At 37.3% G+C, this 15,111-nt stretch overlaps 1 protein-coding gene across 1 annotated transcript in view; it reads right to left on the bottom strand.

Moving 5' to 3' along the window:
• Window positions 1-8,727: 8,727 nt before the first annotated feature.
• Window positions 8,728-15,111, bottom strand: part of CKMT2 (creatine kinase, mitochondrial 2) — a 14,453-nt gene continuing 8,069 nt past the window's right edge. The window contains exons 5-11 of the mRNA XM_023522675.1: window positions 14,753-14,817; window positions 14,656-14,669; window positions 13,906-14,110; window positions 12,742-12,865; window positions 11,962-12,096; window positions 10,681-10,806; window positions 8,728-8,990 (exon numbers count right to left, since the gene is read on the bottom strand). Of these exons, the coding sequence (XP_023378443.1) occupies window positions 8,871-8,990; window positions 10,681-10,806; window positions 11,962-12,096; window positions 12,742-12,865; window positions 13,906-14,110; window positions 14,656-14,669; window positions 14,753-14,817 (789 nt within the window). The 3' untranslated portion in view covers window positions 8,728-8,870. The remainder of the gene's footprint in view (window positions 8,991-10,680; window positions 10,807-11,961; window positions 12,097-12,741; window positions 12,866-13,905; window positions 14,111-14,655; window positions 14,670-14,752; window positions 14,818-15,111) is intronic.

Genomic DNA, 15,111 nt, shown 5'->3' with positions numbered 1-15,111 from the left:
CTTGGGAAAGAGGTCCTACAAATATTTTAAGAAACATTAATGGACCAGGAAAATGTACAAAGCCATATTGTATATATTCTGGAATATATGAGTATATGATGGTGAGCCTATGAAGATGAATTGCACACAGTATATACCCCAGAATAATCAGTAATCTAGAGGCAGAGATAGACAGTTATGCCAATAATACCCCAAAGAATAAATGAAGGAGGGGAAATTTGGAATTGTGACTGGTTGTGCACAAGGCAGCTCAATATAGAAATCACTAGCAAGTTTTCAGGTAGTACATTAGCTACCTTGGGTGTATGATGCTTTAGATATTTAAACTGTATTTTGAAGCAGGAGACCAAACCAGATAGAGGGACTTCTATTAAGAGCTGATCTGAATGTAATCCTCAATCTATATGCATTGTTGCTTTTCCTGACTGGGTATTTGTTTAAAAACATTTAGGATGGTGGTGATGGTTACACAATAATGTAAGTATGCTTAGTGCCACTGAACTGTACACTTAAAAATTATTAAAATGGTAAATTTTATTTATCACAATTTTAAAAATAGACAAACTGATATTTAACTTCTTTACTAGTAGTATTTTCATCTTGATTCTCTTGAAGCTCACTTTTTATGTCTTTATTTACTATTTAAGAAGCTGTCCTGAAATATAAGAAACAAGTTATCTATATATAATTTGTCTTTTCACGATATCAGTTATCAATTTAAGTTTAGAAAATGCTATTTGTGGAATATAGAGCATTTAAAATAATAATAACCACTATTACCTGTGAACAGTAATACTCATTTACAATTAGGGAAAACTAAGATACAGAGAGTTTAACTGACATTAAATTAATCAAAACTGGAGAACTTGAAATGTCTGATCCCTTTGCTGTGCTCAAATTATTGGTCATGTTATCTTCCTGTGGTTATATAATACTGTAGTCCCCCTTTATCCGTGGTTTTGCTCTCTGAAGTTTCAATTACCTGCAGTCAACCTCGGTCTGAAAGTATTAAATGGAAAATTTCAGAAATAAATTTAGTAAAGAATTTATAAGTTTTAAATTGCACGCCGTTCTGAGCATCGTGATGAAATCTCTCACCATCCCACCCAGGACGCGAATTATCCCTTCATGCAGTGTATCCACCCTACAGATGTTTCCGACAGCTAGTCACTTAGGAGCCGTCGTGGTTATCAGATCGACTGTGAGAGTAGTGCTGCCGGCAATTCGGACATGCCAAAGAAAAGCCATAAAGTGCTTCCTTTAAGTGAAAAGATGAAACTTTTCAATTTAATAAGCAAAGAAAAAAAATTGTATGCTGAAATTGCTAAGATCTACATTAAGAATGAATCTTCTGTCTTTGAAATTGTGAAGAAAGAAAAAGAAATTCAAGCTAGTTTTGCTGTTGGCCACAGTGCATGATAAGTTAAGATGGAAAGTCGTTAAATTTGTGGGTGGAAGACATGAAGAAAAAGCCTGTATGAAGACTTCAGCAAAGGACCCCCCAAAACGAGTGACCACATTCACATAACTTTCATTCAAGTATATTATAATTGTTCAATTTTATTATTAGTTATTGTTGTTATTCTCTTACTGTGCCTAATTTATAAATTAGACTTTATCATAAATATGTATATACAGGAAAAAACAGTATATATAGGTTTCAAGCATCCACTGGGGGTCTTAGAATGTATTCCCCATGGATAAGGGGAGACTACCATATTTCATTCTGTTATTTGCTAGGCTAATATTAAAATACACATTGACACCTGGCAAATATTCATTTTTCCCTCCCAATTTCATAGTCTCCTGAATCTCATAGGAAAGCCGTATTTGGAGGTGGTTGGACTCCTCCCCACACACATTCGTGATGAATATATACCTAGAAAAGATGAAAAACGGCCCTGTTTGGCTTTGAAAGTGCTAGCTGCTTAAAAGAGGAAAAGATCTCAACAGTATAATGAGAAAACTTTGGATCTGAGAGAGAACAATTGTTTAGTTTTTATTTAAAATAAAAAACAGGACGGCAAAAGACAGATAAATGGATCTTTTTTTAGAATTAAGCTAAACCATTAGGCCATTTAAGTGTTGAAGAGATGTGCCTTGGAGTGTGTTGAATATAATATATTACTTAAAACCTTTAATAACCAAAACTTTTTACCTGCCTGCTAGAGAGAGATGTAATTGCACTGTCAACCAAATTGTTGTCAAATGAATAAAATGCATAAAAGACTTTAAAACCAACCCTCTTTTACTCATTAAAGTCTTCTAGTGCTTCATTAATTTTAATGGTATAATCTAGTTCTGATTGAAGTGCACCTGAATGCAGTTAGTGCCTCATCAGTACTGATGAGTTCCAAGTAATTCAGGCCATAACTGCAGAGTGATCACCAATTACATGTCTCTATTTACATCTACTCTATGCATGTTTGCCCATGTCTTCAGCAGCACAGCTTTTACATTCCAGGAGCCCAGTCTTTTTTGAAGCCTCACCTACATTATTTAAGAGACATTTCTATTTTCAGAAATGCCTTTATACGAACAACTGAGTTTTGTGCAAACAAAAGAGTTTGTGGAGATGCAAAAATATGACATTTCTTCCCTGAACCTTAAGATTGACTATAGATATAGCCTATATGAATCAAATGAATTTTTGAAAAGTAGAGAGTCTGATGTATATGTTAAAAGGTAAGTGACAATATCAGTTCATTGCATTTCCACCATAACTATGTTTCATAAAACTATTTTTTTTTTAAAAACCCTCTTCTTAAATCCTGCTTTTATAAGTCCATAATTACATCTCTCAAACTAGGTTTACTCATTATCGACTATAGGTAATACTTACAGAATGAATGCATGATTAATTATTGTACACCGCTTTAACCCTTGATCTGGCGTGGGTAATTTCATAGCACTAGGTTAAGTGACTTGTTGAAATATGGGCCCAAAGCAAGAAGGTCAGACTATCTAACCCCATCCCTACCATAGGAACAAACGAGGAATTGATTGCTGGTAGCAACTGGGCAGAGCTCTCTCCAGTGATGCCAAAGACCCATCTACCACATGTGATCTCTCCATCCTCTTTTTCTAGGTTCCGTGATAACCATTCACCTTCACTTCATATAGGTTTTTTACAAAAAGGGTTAAATGTAGTTTATTTGGCTTCCTTTTTTAAATCATTTGGTTCCAGTCTTGTCTGAGTTTAGTCTGAGACTCCAGGCATTTCTTTGATTTTGTTTTTTGGCTAATCTCCATATGTGCAGATTTTTCTAGTTTAAATCTCAGATGGCAGTCTTATTTACCTTTTTTTTTTTTTGAGGATTTTGAGGCTCTGTCATATATGTTCTGTTGCCCAATAATATATGTTCTGTTTTCCAATAAAATTTTAAGCCACTATATAGTTCCCTACATATATGAGAAAAAAGAATAAGTATTTCTACCTTGATTATAGGATTAAATACAGTAGATATTCCATGATTTCTGCCCAAGTTTTCCTCCATTAAAATTAACAGCAGCTATGTGTCCCTTCACATTGAAAAATTAGGCTTGATTCCATTTTAAATTATAAAAAGTTGTTATGAAATATTTTTGACATTCAAAAAGTAACAATAGACTTCTGATGTCTGGGGAATAGCAGGTGAAAAAAGGAGTCATCATTGTGAAAAGGGTCATCAATCCTGACAAGAGAGGAGAGAAAGCTACTTTTACACAGTGGGACTGGGAGGAATAGGTGTGAAAACCAAGTGATAGACTTGGACATCTCCTAGTACTTGCTTGTACTGTTATAACCAGATGTGAAACAACCCAGGCCCAACAAGGTCAGGACTAAAGGTTTGGATCATACAACAAAGTAAGCCACCCAAGTCTGTCAAAGTGATAGATGAAGATGAGGGAAATTTAAAATGGAGAAGGTTGAGGAGGAGTACCAGTTGTAGCAACGGAATTTTAGTCCATCTCACTAATCCCCCTTTTCTAAGATCTTCCTTACGAAGTAAGATCCATGAGAGCCACAAAGAAGCTTCTCCCAGAAGTGAGTCTGCGATGCAAAGAGTGGACTCTAGTGGCCATGAAAATGAATTATTGAGATTTCCTCTTGCATAACTGAGCTGACAACTCCAGTTACTGCCCCAATGGATTAACCTTCATGTTCATACTAACGCCAGGCTTCCTGTAGTCTGCTTTCAGCTTATAAACGAGCAAGGCTCATTCTTGCCTTAGGAGATATAAGACTCTTCCAACAGGCATGAAGGCTCCCCACTAACCTAGATGAAACTCTCTTGGAACTGTTTTATAGTCAGGGACATTTCCTCCCTAATCTTCCTTTCTTCTCTCTCAGTCTAGCACCATGGTTTGAATGCATCAGCCTTTTCCTGTTCCCTTTCCACAAAAATCACTTTCATGTTGAATCCTGTCTTGGTATCTGCTTCTTGGTACATCCAAACACAGTTGATATTCTTAAGTCCTTTGAATTCTTCCTGATACGTTGTCTACTTGTTTTATGGAATACTGAAGGAGCAATTTGGGTATTTGTCTGTTTCCTTGTTCAGTTCTGTCAGTTTGGGCTTCATGTATTTTGAAATTTGTTATTAGATGAACTCATATTTAGAATTTTTAAGTCTTCTTAATGAATTTATATGTACCTACGTATGAGATGTCCTTCTTTGTTCTTTTTTCCCCTGAAATCTACTTTAATAATTGAATAAAGCCTGTGAAATAAAAGGGAAAACATATGTATCTATCTATATCTCTACCCCTAGTTCCCGGCACAGAACTCCTAAAATCTTTGTAATTTTCTAAGTGACAAGAGTACTAGGAGCATCTTTTTTCTAATATTTGGTCTTTGACTTTGGTTCCTGACACAGCTCCTAAATCCCTTAGAATGTTCTAGGTGATACGAGTGTCTTTTGTTCTAATGAGACTTTTAGTGGGCTCCTAGATAGCTTCAGGGTGGGAGCTGGTTGTCAGAAGACCAAGCCATGATTAGAAGCTTGGAACTTTCCACCCACACTCCATCCTCTAGGAAGGGGAAAGAGGCTATAGATTGAGTTAATGATCAATCATGCCTACATGATGATGCCTACGAATTGGATAAATATGAAGAAAACCACTTAGGCAGATCATAGGCAAACTGCCGAAAAATCTTCTAAGTCAGAGAAAAATGACACATTATATATAGAAGAACAAACATTTGCATAACTATGGACTTTTCATCAAAAACTACAGAAATCAGATGACAGTAAAAAATATTTGAAGAGTTGAAAGAAGGGAAAAAAGAAGAAAGAGTATTTGATGTTTATCGAGCCAGGTAAATAAATTTGTGTCTCCCAAAATGTGAATTTCATCCTATTAATGTGTTGTGAAATCAATTTACTGGGTCACAATCAGCATTTTTTAAAACTGAAAGAGAATAGATAGTACATAATAGAAAAATATCAGAGTGAATCTCAAATAATAAGGATAAATATCATTATGTGAAATTTGAGTTTTACATACATCGCATGCACTCTTGCACAATCCTATGTGTGTATAGGGTTCTATTATTAAATATATTTCTTCCCCTATGTTACAGTAAAAGAAAAAAAATGTGAGTCACTGCCTTATATTATTTAATCACCATAAAACTTTGTAAGGCAGGAATTATTTCCCTTTTTCCAATGAAACCGAGACTCCACTAAATAACTTTCCCTTGGTCATATAGGTGTTTAGTGGCTGAGCCTGAATTTTAGGCAAATCTTTTGACCTCAAAACAACTTCTTTGGCTGCTCTCAAACCATGCTTTTTATGAATTTTGGCCAGTTCTCTATAAGTGCAGAAGTCAGTGCTGAAGTCAAGGAGAAGGACCATGTTTCTGTTCCCCCACGGGAGAGAACCGGGATGATTTCCCAGCCGTCAAAACCTACTCTAGCTACAATCTGCCTCAGATGCAAGGAATATAGCAAATTAGAAAGGTCTCAGGACTCAGAACTATGTTCTGTTCACATCGTTGCTTCTTGAATATTGATTGAACTAGACCTTGGTAAACAGGAACTATTTGTATGCTATGACTACTTTGGCTGAAAGATATGGCATTTGATTAGAATTTTAATTAATAGTTAAAAGTCTCTACCTAATTGACTCATCTTTCACATAAAAAAACCTTTTATTTTCACTGTAACACTGCCAATGTGCTTGTTTCTTGTGGCAAAGTATAACTTACCACAACTTCTGCAAACAGGATCGTATTCAAATGCTTGGCAATGCTTGAGGAGAAAAGATATTTTAGTATCCAATTTAAGTGCTATTACATGATCTGAAAATTGTCTGACGAGCTGTCAGGGAAGGATATTTGATGAATATGGAAGATTTCAACAAAAAGTGAGGTGCCAGATTGAGTGTTTAGGAATCCATTTTAGACTTGGTTTAAACGACTGTCTTTAGTTATGAATATTGTCTGAAAGAGTAAAGTCACACATGAGTACATTTCTGGTGATAAAATAAAGGTCAAACAGCCCCACAACTCAAGAGTTTCAAATGTAGGTAAGATAATTTAAAGATTAAGTACTAACAGTCTGTATACAAGCCAAAATTTAATGTGAATGTTAGTATAGTTACTGATAAGTGGATTTAATGATTAAAGATGAGAACGAATTAGATAAAAATGCAACGAAAAAGGAAAAGACATTAGCTGTACTCTGTACCTTAGATATTCAGTTAATTCTTGTTAATGATGTTGATAATGTTGCTTGGGATGTTATGATATAGAGCAGCAGTCCCCAACCATTTTGGCACCAGGTACCAGTGCTCCTATGAGAATCTAATGCCTGATGATCTGAGGTGGAGCTGAGGCGGTGATGCTAGCGCTGACGAGCGGCTGCAAATACAGATGAAGCTTCGCTTGCTTGCCTGCCACACAACCTCCTGCTGTGTGGCCTGGTCCACATCCCAAGGGGTTTGGGGCCACTGATATAGAGGACAAGGCTTGCTCTCTTTTTATATCAGTAGCTATATATTTTTAAGCCAGTGCTTGTTTTTCAGCTTCTAAAAAAATAAAATGTTCATATATGCCTCTATCTAGTCTCTTCAACTCTTTTATGCTTGTTACTTTAGCTGTATGAATTTGCTTTCCTTTACCACTTTAATGAGTAAGACCTTTCAGAATAGGGACCACAGGCCTGTCGGTTTGCCCTAAAAGACGGTTTTAATGGATATTCAGAGATAGATTATAATATACCTTTGTTTTTATTATTTATTCAGCAAACCCTTACATACTACTTATAATGTGTTGAACACTTCTAAGTGAACTTTATGAATATTAATTACTTTCATCCTCTCAACAACCCTATGGGACAGGCATTATCATTGTTCTCATTTTATACAGAGGCAACTGAAGAACCTAGAGACTAAGTAAATCATTTAATGTCATATAGTGGGAGACTTGAGACTTGTATCCAAGCAATATGGCTGTAGAGTCATCCTGGTTGGCCACGACATCAGTCTTTTCTACCCTCTATGCTCTGTCCCCAGAATACCAGTCACTGCCTGAGGTTATGATCCCTCTTTTGTCTACAGGCATTGTTTGTAGAACAGCCCTCCACCCCACCCCATCTAGGGTGTTTCGCATGTCCTGAATTACAGTGAGTGTGGTTTCCGCTTCTAAATTTCTACCGCACATCAATTTGTCACTCAAAAGTTAGTGTGCTGCCTATTAGCACCAGCACAAGTGCATTCTTTTTATACTTTATTTTTCTCAATATGGCAGGAGGGAAGACAAATGCTTACATTATAGCAGAGATTTATTTTAACTGGAACACCTACAGAATTCAGAACTTCCTGTTATTCAAGCTAACAAGGTTTTTCTTTTGTATGTGAAGCAATTTCATAGCTTGTTACAGAATTAGTTGCTCCTACCTCTTCTATCATGCCCCTTCAGGTTACAGACATCATAGAATGAATAGAAAAGAATAAAAAGATTTGAGATAACAGTCTGTATACTGAAGGAAGAATTTGCCTTCCAAATTATACTAAAATATATTTTCAGTTTTTAAGGCATCAACATTTGGATTGCTTTTGGAGACTGAATATACAAACGGACAATGGTCGGATCATATATGGCACTGGAACTCTGACCCTCAAGTTCTGCAGCAACCAGTTCAGGAAGCCACAAACCACAAACTCTGCAGAGATTGGGCTTGGTCAGTGACTTCCAGCTTCCCTAATTTTTGCTTCTGCTTCCAACTCAGGACCAAGCAGAGAACACCAAATATGCTCCCCAAAGCAATTACACAGGATACCTTGCTTCTAGTTAGCCTACCTCTACTTTCCCCATGCCTACAATCCCACTCAGCATATCTGAAGCCTTTCTCTTTTTTTTCACAGTAAAGCTTTCCTATTGCCTGCCTCTAAGTTTCTGCTCAATTCAAGTGATGGTTGCTAACTCTCTTGCTTTAGCAAGCCCTGAATAAATAGCCTCTGTTTTTTCTACACTTTAAAGAGAAATGAATCTCCTTTTGCTCTATTTGCCAGAAAATTATTATATTAGTTCGCTGTTTTCCAATGGTGTGTGTCCATAGGTATTTGTTAAAGAGTTGACTACAGTAGCATCTAGATAGTTGGAGGGTTTCTAGATTTGCATGTAAGTAGTCTTACAAATATTCATTTAATCATTGCCTGAAAATGTTTTTGCTTCCTGCTATGTATAATTGGATGTGTTTGCCCTTGTTAGTAGCATTTTAAAAAATCAGGGAAACCAAAGAAGTTAAGGAGAGTTTTATTGTAAAGATAGATAGGCTATACAATTTTACATTTTCCAAGTCTACAAAAACTCTCAGAGTAGAAATTTCTTTAGGTCTGTCATACCAGCAGACAGATTATTTATAAATTGGTAAAGAGAAAGTTCACTTCTTGGCAAACTGAGGCAAAGGTGGTGGCACTTTAATATCTTGACCTCTCTCCAACTTCTTTTCACAATCCACCAGGTAATTGACTCCATCGATGACTATCTGAACAAGCTCGACCTTAAATAGTGAAAAAGATGAATGATTAATTTGCACAGAAGACACATGCAAGGCATTGGTCAACAGGAACAACACTGGAACAATGAGAACTTGCCATGTTAGATGGACTTTACAGACATTTCTTCCTTCTTATTATTTCTCTATAGGGTTGTGGGGGGAGAGGTGTCTGATGGTCACTGTCAGAGATAGGAAGCAGAAATATATCCTAAATAATCAGAGTTTTGTTAGGGTTATATATAGAGATGGTGAAACAAAACACTAAATAATCATCGAGATATTAGATAATGAACTATCTTTACTGTGCTGTCATTAAATGTTTTTTAAGACTACTTAATATCATAGGAATATATTCATGATATAATAATACATTGGGAAAAAGCTGGGTTATCAAATATATATTATAATGCTAAATTTTGTTTAAAAAAACCTTTTGAATAATTGTAAAAATGGAAGGCAATTTAGAATAATGTTCACAATCATTTTCTTAGGGTTGTTAGGATAAATAAGTAAATGGGTTTGTTTTCTAATACTTTTTGGCATTTTTCTAGCTTTTATAATAATCACCTATTAACTTATAGTTAGACGTAAAAAATTTTTTTAAAGTGATGCTACCTTGCTTCCAGTAATAAAAATCTAGTTAATATTAGAAGCACACAGGGCTGGGCACCACATTTTCTTTAGTCGGTATACCACACTTTGTTCAGCAAGTTTCATAAGTTGTAGTATTTATACTGCTTCTTCCTTAAGTACTTAACCAGAACTGGTAGCACATAGGCTGATTTAAGTGTTTGAGTATTTTCTCCTTTTTTTCCCTCAGTTTACTAGTAGGTATACCAACAGGCAATGAAATATTCAAAAGTTGGCAAGAAAGAAAAAAGAGCATCAATAATCCACAGATTTAATAACCAGCCACTGAGTTATTAGGAGTTTCATGTAATAATAAAAAGAGACTTTTAAATTAATGATGGGCATAATATGTTCAATGGGACCGCATCCAGATAAGTTGGTGCAACTTACTGAGATCAGTATTTGCTTAGGATTCAGCTGCATGTTCCTTAAGTGCATTCTTTATGCTTCGCCTCACACATCGCTCCAGGCCTACATATAGTTTATGAATCCTTTTCATCCAGTGTATTCACAGAATCCTAAGAATTATTTTATGAGCACAATCATGTATACCTAGTGCATACATTATTTACCTTCTTTAGCCCTGAAAATATAATTTTAGAAAGTATCGAGTATCTAAAAAGACCAAAGCAAAGATGACAGTATGTGGCCTTCACCAAAGGAAATTCAGAATCAAGAGAAAATTCCACTATTTTACCACCCTCGGAGAGATAGCACACGTGTTCTCTGACTCCACAGTGATAAAATACTGCTGTGCTTTCTCACACTAGAGCTCCTGCCGCTGAAGATTGCTGGAATTGCTCCCTGGGGCAAGCTGGTGACAACAGCACCCCCGTGACTTCCTTTACTCGCCTGAACATTCTCAGCTTACACTGTGCTTACTTTTATGCCATTATTCCCTGTGGAAGAAGAGCACTACAGAATGAAACACTAACGTGACTCAGGACTCAATGGGGAAAGCGGCGGTGTCAGATTTTGTGAATAAGGTAAGCCTTTTAGGCTACTTTTCTTTATCTTAGGTTGATCGTGTTAGTTCACGTTCAGAAACTGAAAGAGTTGTTACCTCTGATCGACCAATCCGATCGATGTTAGAAATATCGTACACATCTGCCACTGCTGCAGTGTCCACACCACCTGTGCCACGCTTCTGCAGTCTTAGGTTCTCCAAGATCTTCGAAAAGCGGGGATCCTGGGACAAGGGATAATACTTAGTGTTGTATGAGGCAAAATCCATTTGCTGTCATTTGCACATTCACTTAGAAAAGATGTATAATGGGTGATAATAACATTGAAGATATATTTACTATATACCAGTCCACTGTGCTAAATCTTTTAAACCTTACAACAACCCCATGAAGTAGGTATTGCTTTCATCCCCACTTCACAGATGAGGAAACTAAGGCTCAAAAGAATTAACTTGCCCAAGGTCACATATTTAGAAGGTTGCAGAGCTGTTATTAACTTCTAAACTGCTTTTTTGGCATCTGGATGCCAGCATTGGTGAATTTTTATTATTTATCTATATAACAGTGATCACCGATATAATTAAAATGAAGTTAAATCATCAAATAACTTTTTAGCATTGAAATTTTGAATCACAAAAATTTTCACACTTTTTTTTGGCAGGAAGCACATTTTCTAAAATTGTTTTAAAGTATTTGATTCACTTGGTGTGCTGTGGCAGAAATTACTAGTTGTCCACTAGAATCGTTTTTCTTCTTCTTCCATAAGTGGAGCTAAGAAAGTGACCACCGGCTAAGTTCTTGCTGAGTTCTAGCAGAATGATGTGTGCCACTTCCAGGCCTAGACCATAAATCTTTGCATGGAAACACCTGCATGCTCTCTCCCCACAAGCTAGAACGTGGGGCCTTACGGTAACTCTGCAAGGGGACAATGCCTTGAGACAGTGGACTTCCGAGGGTAGTTCCCTGCCCAGCAGCATCACCTGGAAACTTGTTAGAAATGTAAATTCTGCAGGTGGGCCTGAGAATCTGTGTTTTTACCAGCCTCCAGGTGATTCTGATGCAGGCTCAAGTCTGAGAACCTCTGCACTCACAGAGACGGAGAAAGAGATGGAAGAGCAGCCTGCCTACCTATCTGGGCTTGTTATATGAAGGAGAATTTAAACTTCTTGTTCTAGAAGCTGCAGTCCTTTCTCATAGCCCCTCAACCGTCTGTGCTGCTGATACAAATGTCTTTTGAGGTAAACTTAACACTTTCTTGTCATTTTCAGTTGTAGGTGCAGAAAGTAAGGGTAAAGGAATGGGCAGTGACATTTTTTCTCTTCATAAAGCGGTCCCATCTGAGCTGATCCTGGTGGAACCCAACAGGTACATTACATTACCTTGCTGAGCTTTGGAATCCTAACGTGGACACCGGCCCGTAATCCGGTGCCGAGGTTCGAAGGGCAGGTCAGAATGTATCCGAGGCGCTCATTCCACATGAATTCCCAGCCTCGTTCTTGGATTAAGCGTTCTACCTACAACAGTGAACAAATGACAGAGTTCTCAAATATCTATTCATTCAGCACACCCCAAACATCAGGGAGAGATGTGTGTATTATATGTTTACCATGAATGAAATGTAGGTAAACTTATAGTACTTCCTGAATAAAAAATGATCTCTCTCCTATCAGAATATTAAAATGGTCTAATTAAATTAGATGAACCATGTAAAACATTGAATACAGTACCCAGCACATACCAAACATTCAATAAATGTCAATTGCTGATATTTTTCATGTGAGGATAGTAGGAGAATATAAGATTTCTCAGCAGGTAAGGCCATGGTCAGGTTACTTATGAACATAGTTACATCCTATACTACCTCTCTGCTTAGAATTCAGCCAAGAGCACTGTTAAAGAAATCAGAAAATAACTTATGACCCACACACTTCCCCCAAACCATTCTGGCTTCAAGAGGGAAGCAAGGCAGCTTGCTAATGACAAAAGAAAATCATTCATTTTTTGAAGCACTGCCCTGAAGTCCCACCCCCAAAAGTGCCATGATCCCTAAAAAAAAAAATTAGCCCTATCCTGGAAGTCACCGTAGCGTCTTCTTTCAAAAATGAAAAGTAAAGATACTTTATTTTGTGAAGCTTCAGGAATCTCTGATAACATCTTACTTCTTTGAGTCCACGACAGAATCGCTCAAATACTCTTTTCATATTGCCTCCTTTTTCCATAGAGATTACCCTGGTGTGGTCTTCCTCATTAATCCAGATGAGAAATGTCTTATCATAATTATGCCTAATGAAGAGAGAAATATGGTGTCGAGTGTTAATTACATTTGTTTCAACACATGAAAATTCTCATTACCTCGGTAGCTTGATTGCTTCATTTCACCTTTCTTATTTCCTAGATGACCCTAATCTCTTAATTGTTCCTGATCAAGTACTACAAAATAATGTTACATGACAGAATGAAGAATAAGACCAACTCCACCCTTAAAGATGCCATGTTTTTGCCCAACAAGAATATAATCACCCTCATTCCTCAGACTCAGGTGACAATAATTCAACTATAGTAACATTTGGCTTTGACACTTACAAGAGTATCTTATATCCTAATATATTCAACCCAAATCTGTGGTGCTTAAAAGAGAAAAAAAAGATTTTACCTGCAGCCCATGGTGTTTGGGGTGCAGAAGATTTCACCCATGTTTGCTGAATAGATAGAGCCTGCCTATCCGCCCCCACTGAGCAGCTGCTCGTGAACACTCTTATCTCAGCTCTTTTGGGTTATGTCATAATAACCTACCAAGGTACAGGAATCAAAGTGGACTGAGGACTGTTGGCCAAGATAAAATATATATATACACTTGATATCCATTCTTCCTTGTAGGGTTTTGCTTAAATCCTCAATATTTATTTTTCATTTTCTGCTCTTTTGCTTTAATATCATGAAACAGATTCTCTGTGAGGTCAAATAATATGAAACTAATTTTTTCTTAAAAATATAGTCTTTTTCTCATGCATAATTCATGCAAACCAGCGAACACTCCTGTACATCTTAGCAACATCCCAATACTTAGGTATCTCTCTTTCTCTCTGTCTCTCTGTCTCTGTCTCTGTCTGTCTCTCTCTCTCTCTCTCTCTCTCACACACACACACGCACACACACACACACACACACACACGCACACACAATTTCTAAGTACTGTCTTCTCTATTTAGTTCAGGCTGGTCATGCTGTCAAGTGCAAGTCACAGCAACTTCAGGTTAGGACAAGCAGGTGACCTGAAGGAAATCCTCTACGCACACTGCAAATGTGAAATGCTATGTCCATACCAGATTCCCCTGGCATCTGGCCAGTCACGGGCCATCCCAGCACATGTTAGTAAAGGGGATACTGGCTTATCAAACAGAAAGTGGTCCTGCGGGCCAAAAGGGACAAAGCAGAAAAGAGAAACTAATGAGATCAGACATAACCGCAAGTGCCAGGTTTTCAAGTTTCGACTCATTAATAGTGGCTGAGGTCTCTCGGCCAGTAGTTCTCAGCCTTGGCTGCCCACTGGAATAAGCTGGGAACTTAAAAAAATAATACTAATACCCAGTTTCCATCCCCCAGAGAGTCTGACTTAATTGTTATGGGGTATGGCCTGGTCATAGGGAATTTTAAAAGCTCTTCAGGTGATTCTAGTGTACGGCTAAGGTTAAGACCCACTGGCTTAGCCCAGATGAAAATACTTCATCACTATGGAGTGTGTATACCCCACTAGCACCAACCCCATGCAATGGCCGAATGGGCAGTGAGTGAGGGAAGCTATCCTGAAAAGTCGGTTCTACACAGCCACCGTTCTCTATGTTTCTAACGTTATTGATTCATTTGTTATCCTTCCTTTCATTAAAAAGTATTAGAGATGTAAAATAATGATCTATAAATAAAATAGCCACCATTAATTTAAAGTTTAATATGTGTCAGGCTCTATGCTATGTGCTTTTATTTCCTTTAATTCTCAAAACAACACTATGAGGAAGTATAATCACTCTATTTTATAGGTGAATAAAACTAGGATTCAGAAAGAGAAAACAACCTACCCAATATCGCACAGCTAGGAAGAGGCAGAGCCTCAATTCAAACCTAGACCTGTATGATTCCCAAGCTTATGCCTTTAACTACATGACACTACTTTACATATCAAAATCAATGTCAAATGACTGACATTTTTCTTTCTGTGTGTACACAGTAAGAATATTACACTGAAATGAGAAATCAAGGGGATATGGGGAGCAAAGTCTTTCTACAATCTCTGAGAAGTGGAAGAGGTCAGAGACTTGAGCCAGGACAGGCTTGTGGACTGTCGCTGCCCAGAAAACAGCCTGTCTTTTAAGCTGGAAACCAGAAGTGGCTACCTGAGGCAGAAGAGGGCTTGTTCTGTAACAGGACAGAGAAGATTGGCCTGATAGCTGCAGAGACCAGGAGACCGAGGCCCACAGACCATAAAGCTGGCCTGTCAGGTTTGGAAATGGGATATATTTTGTGGCATTGCATCC

This window comes from Pteropus vampyrus, unplaced genomic scaffold (assembly GCF_000151845.1).
Source record: "Pteropus vampyrus isolate Shadow unplaced genomic scaffold, Pvam_2.0 Scaffold11, whole genome shotgun sequence".
NCBI classification, from domain to species: domain Eukaryota; kingdom Metazoa; phylum Chordata; class Mammalia; order Chiroptera; family Pteropodidae; genus Pteropus; species Pteropus vampyrus.
Note: the sequence above shows the minus strand (reverse complement) of the source record. Positions and strands in the feature narration are given on the sequence as shown.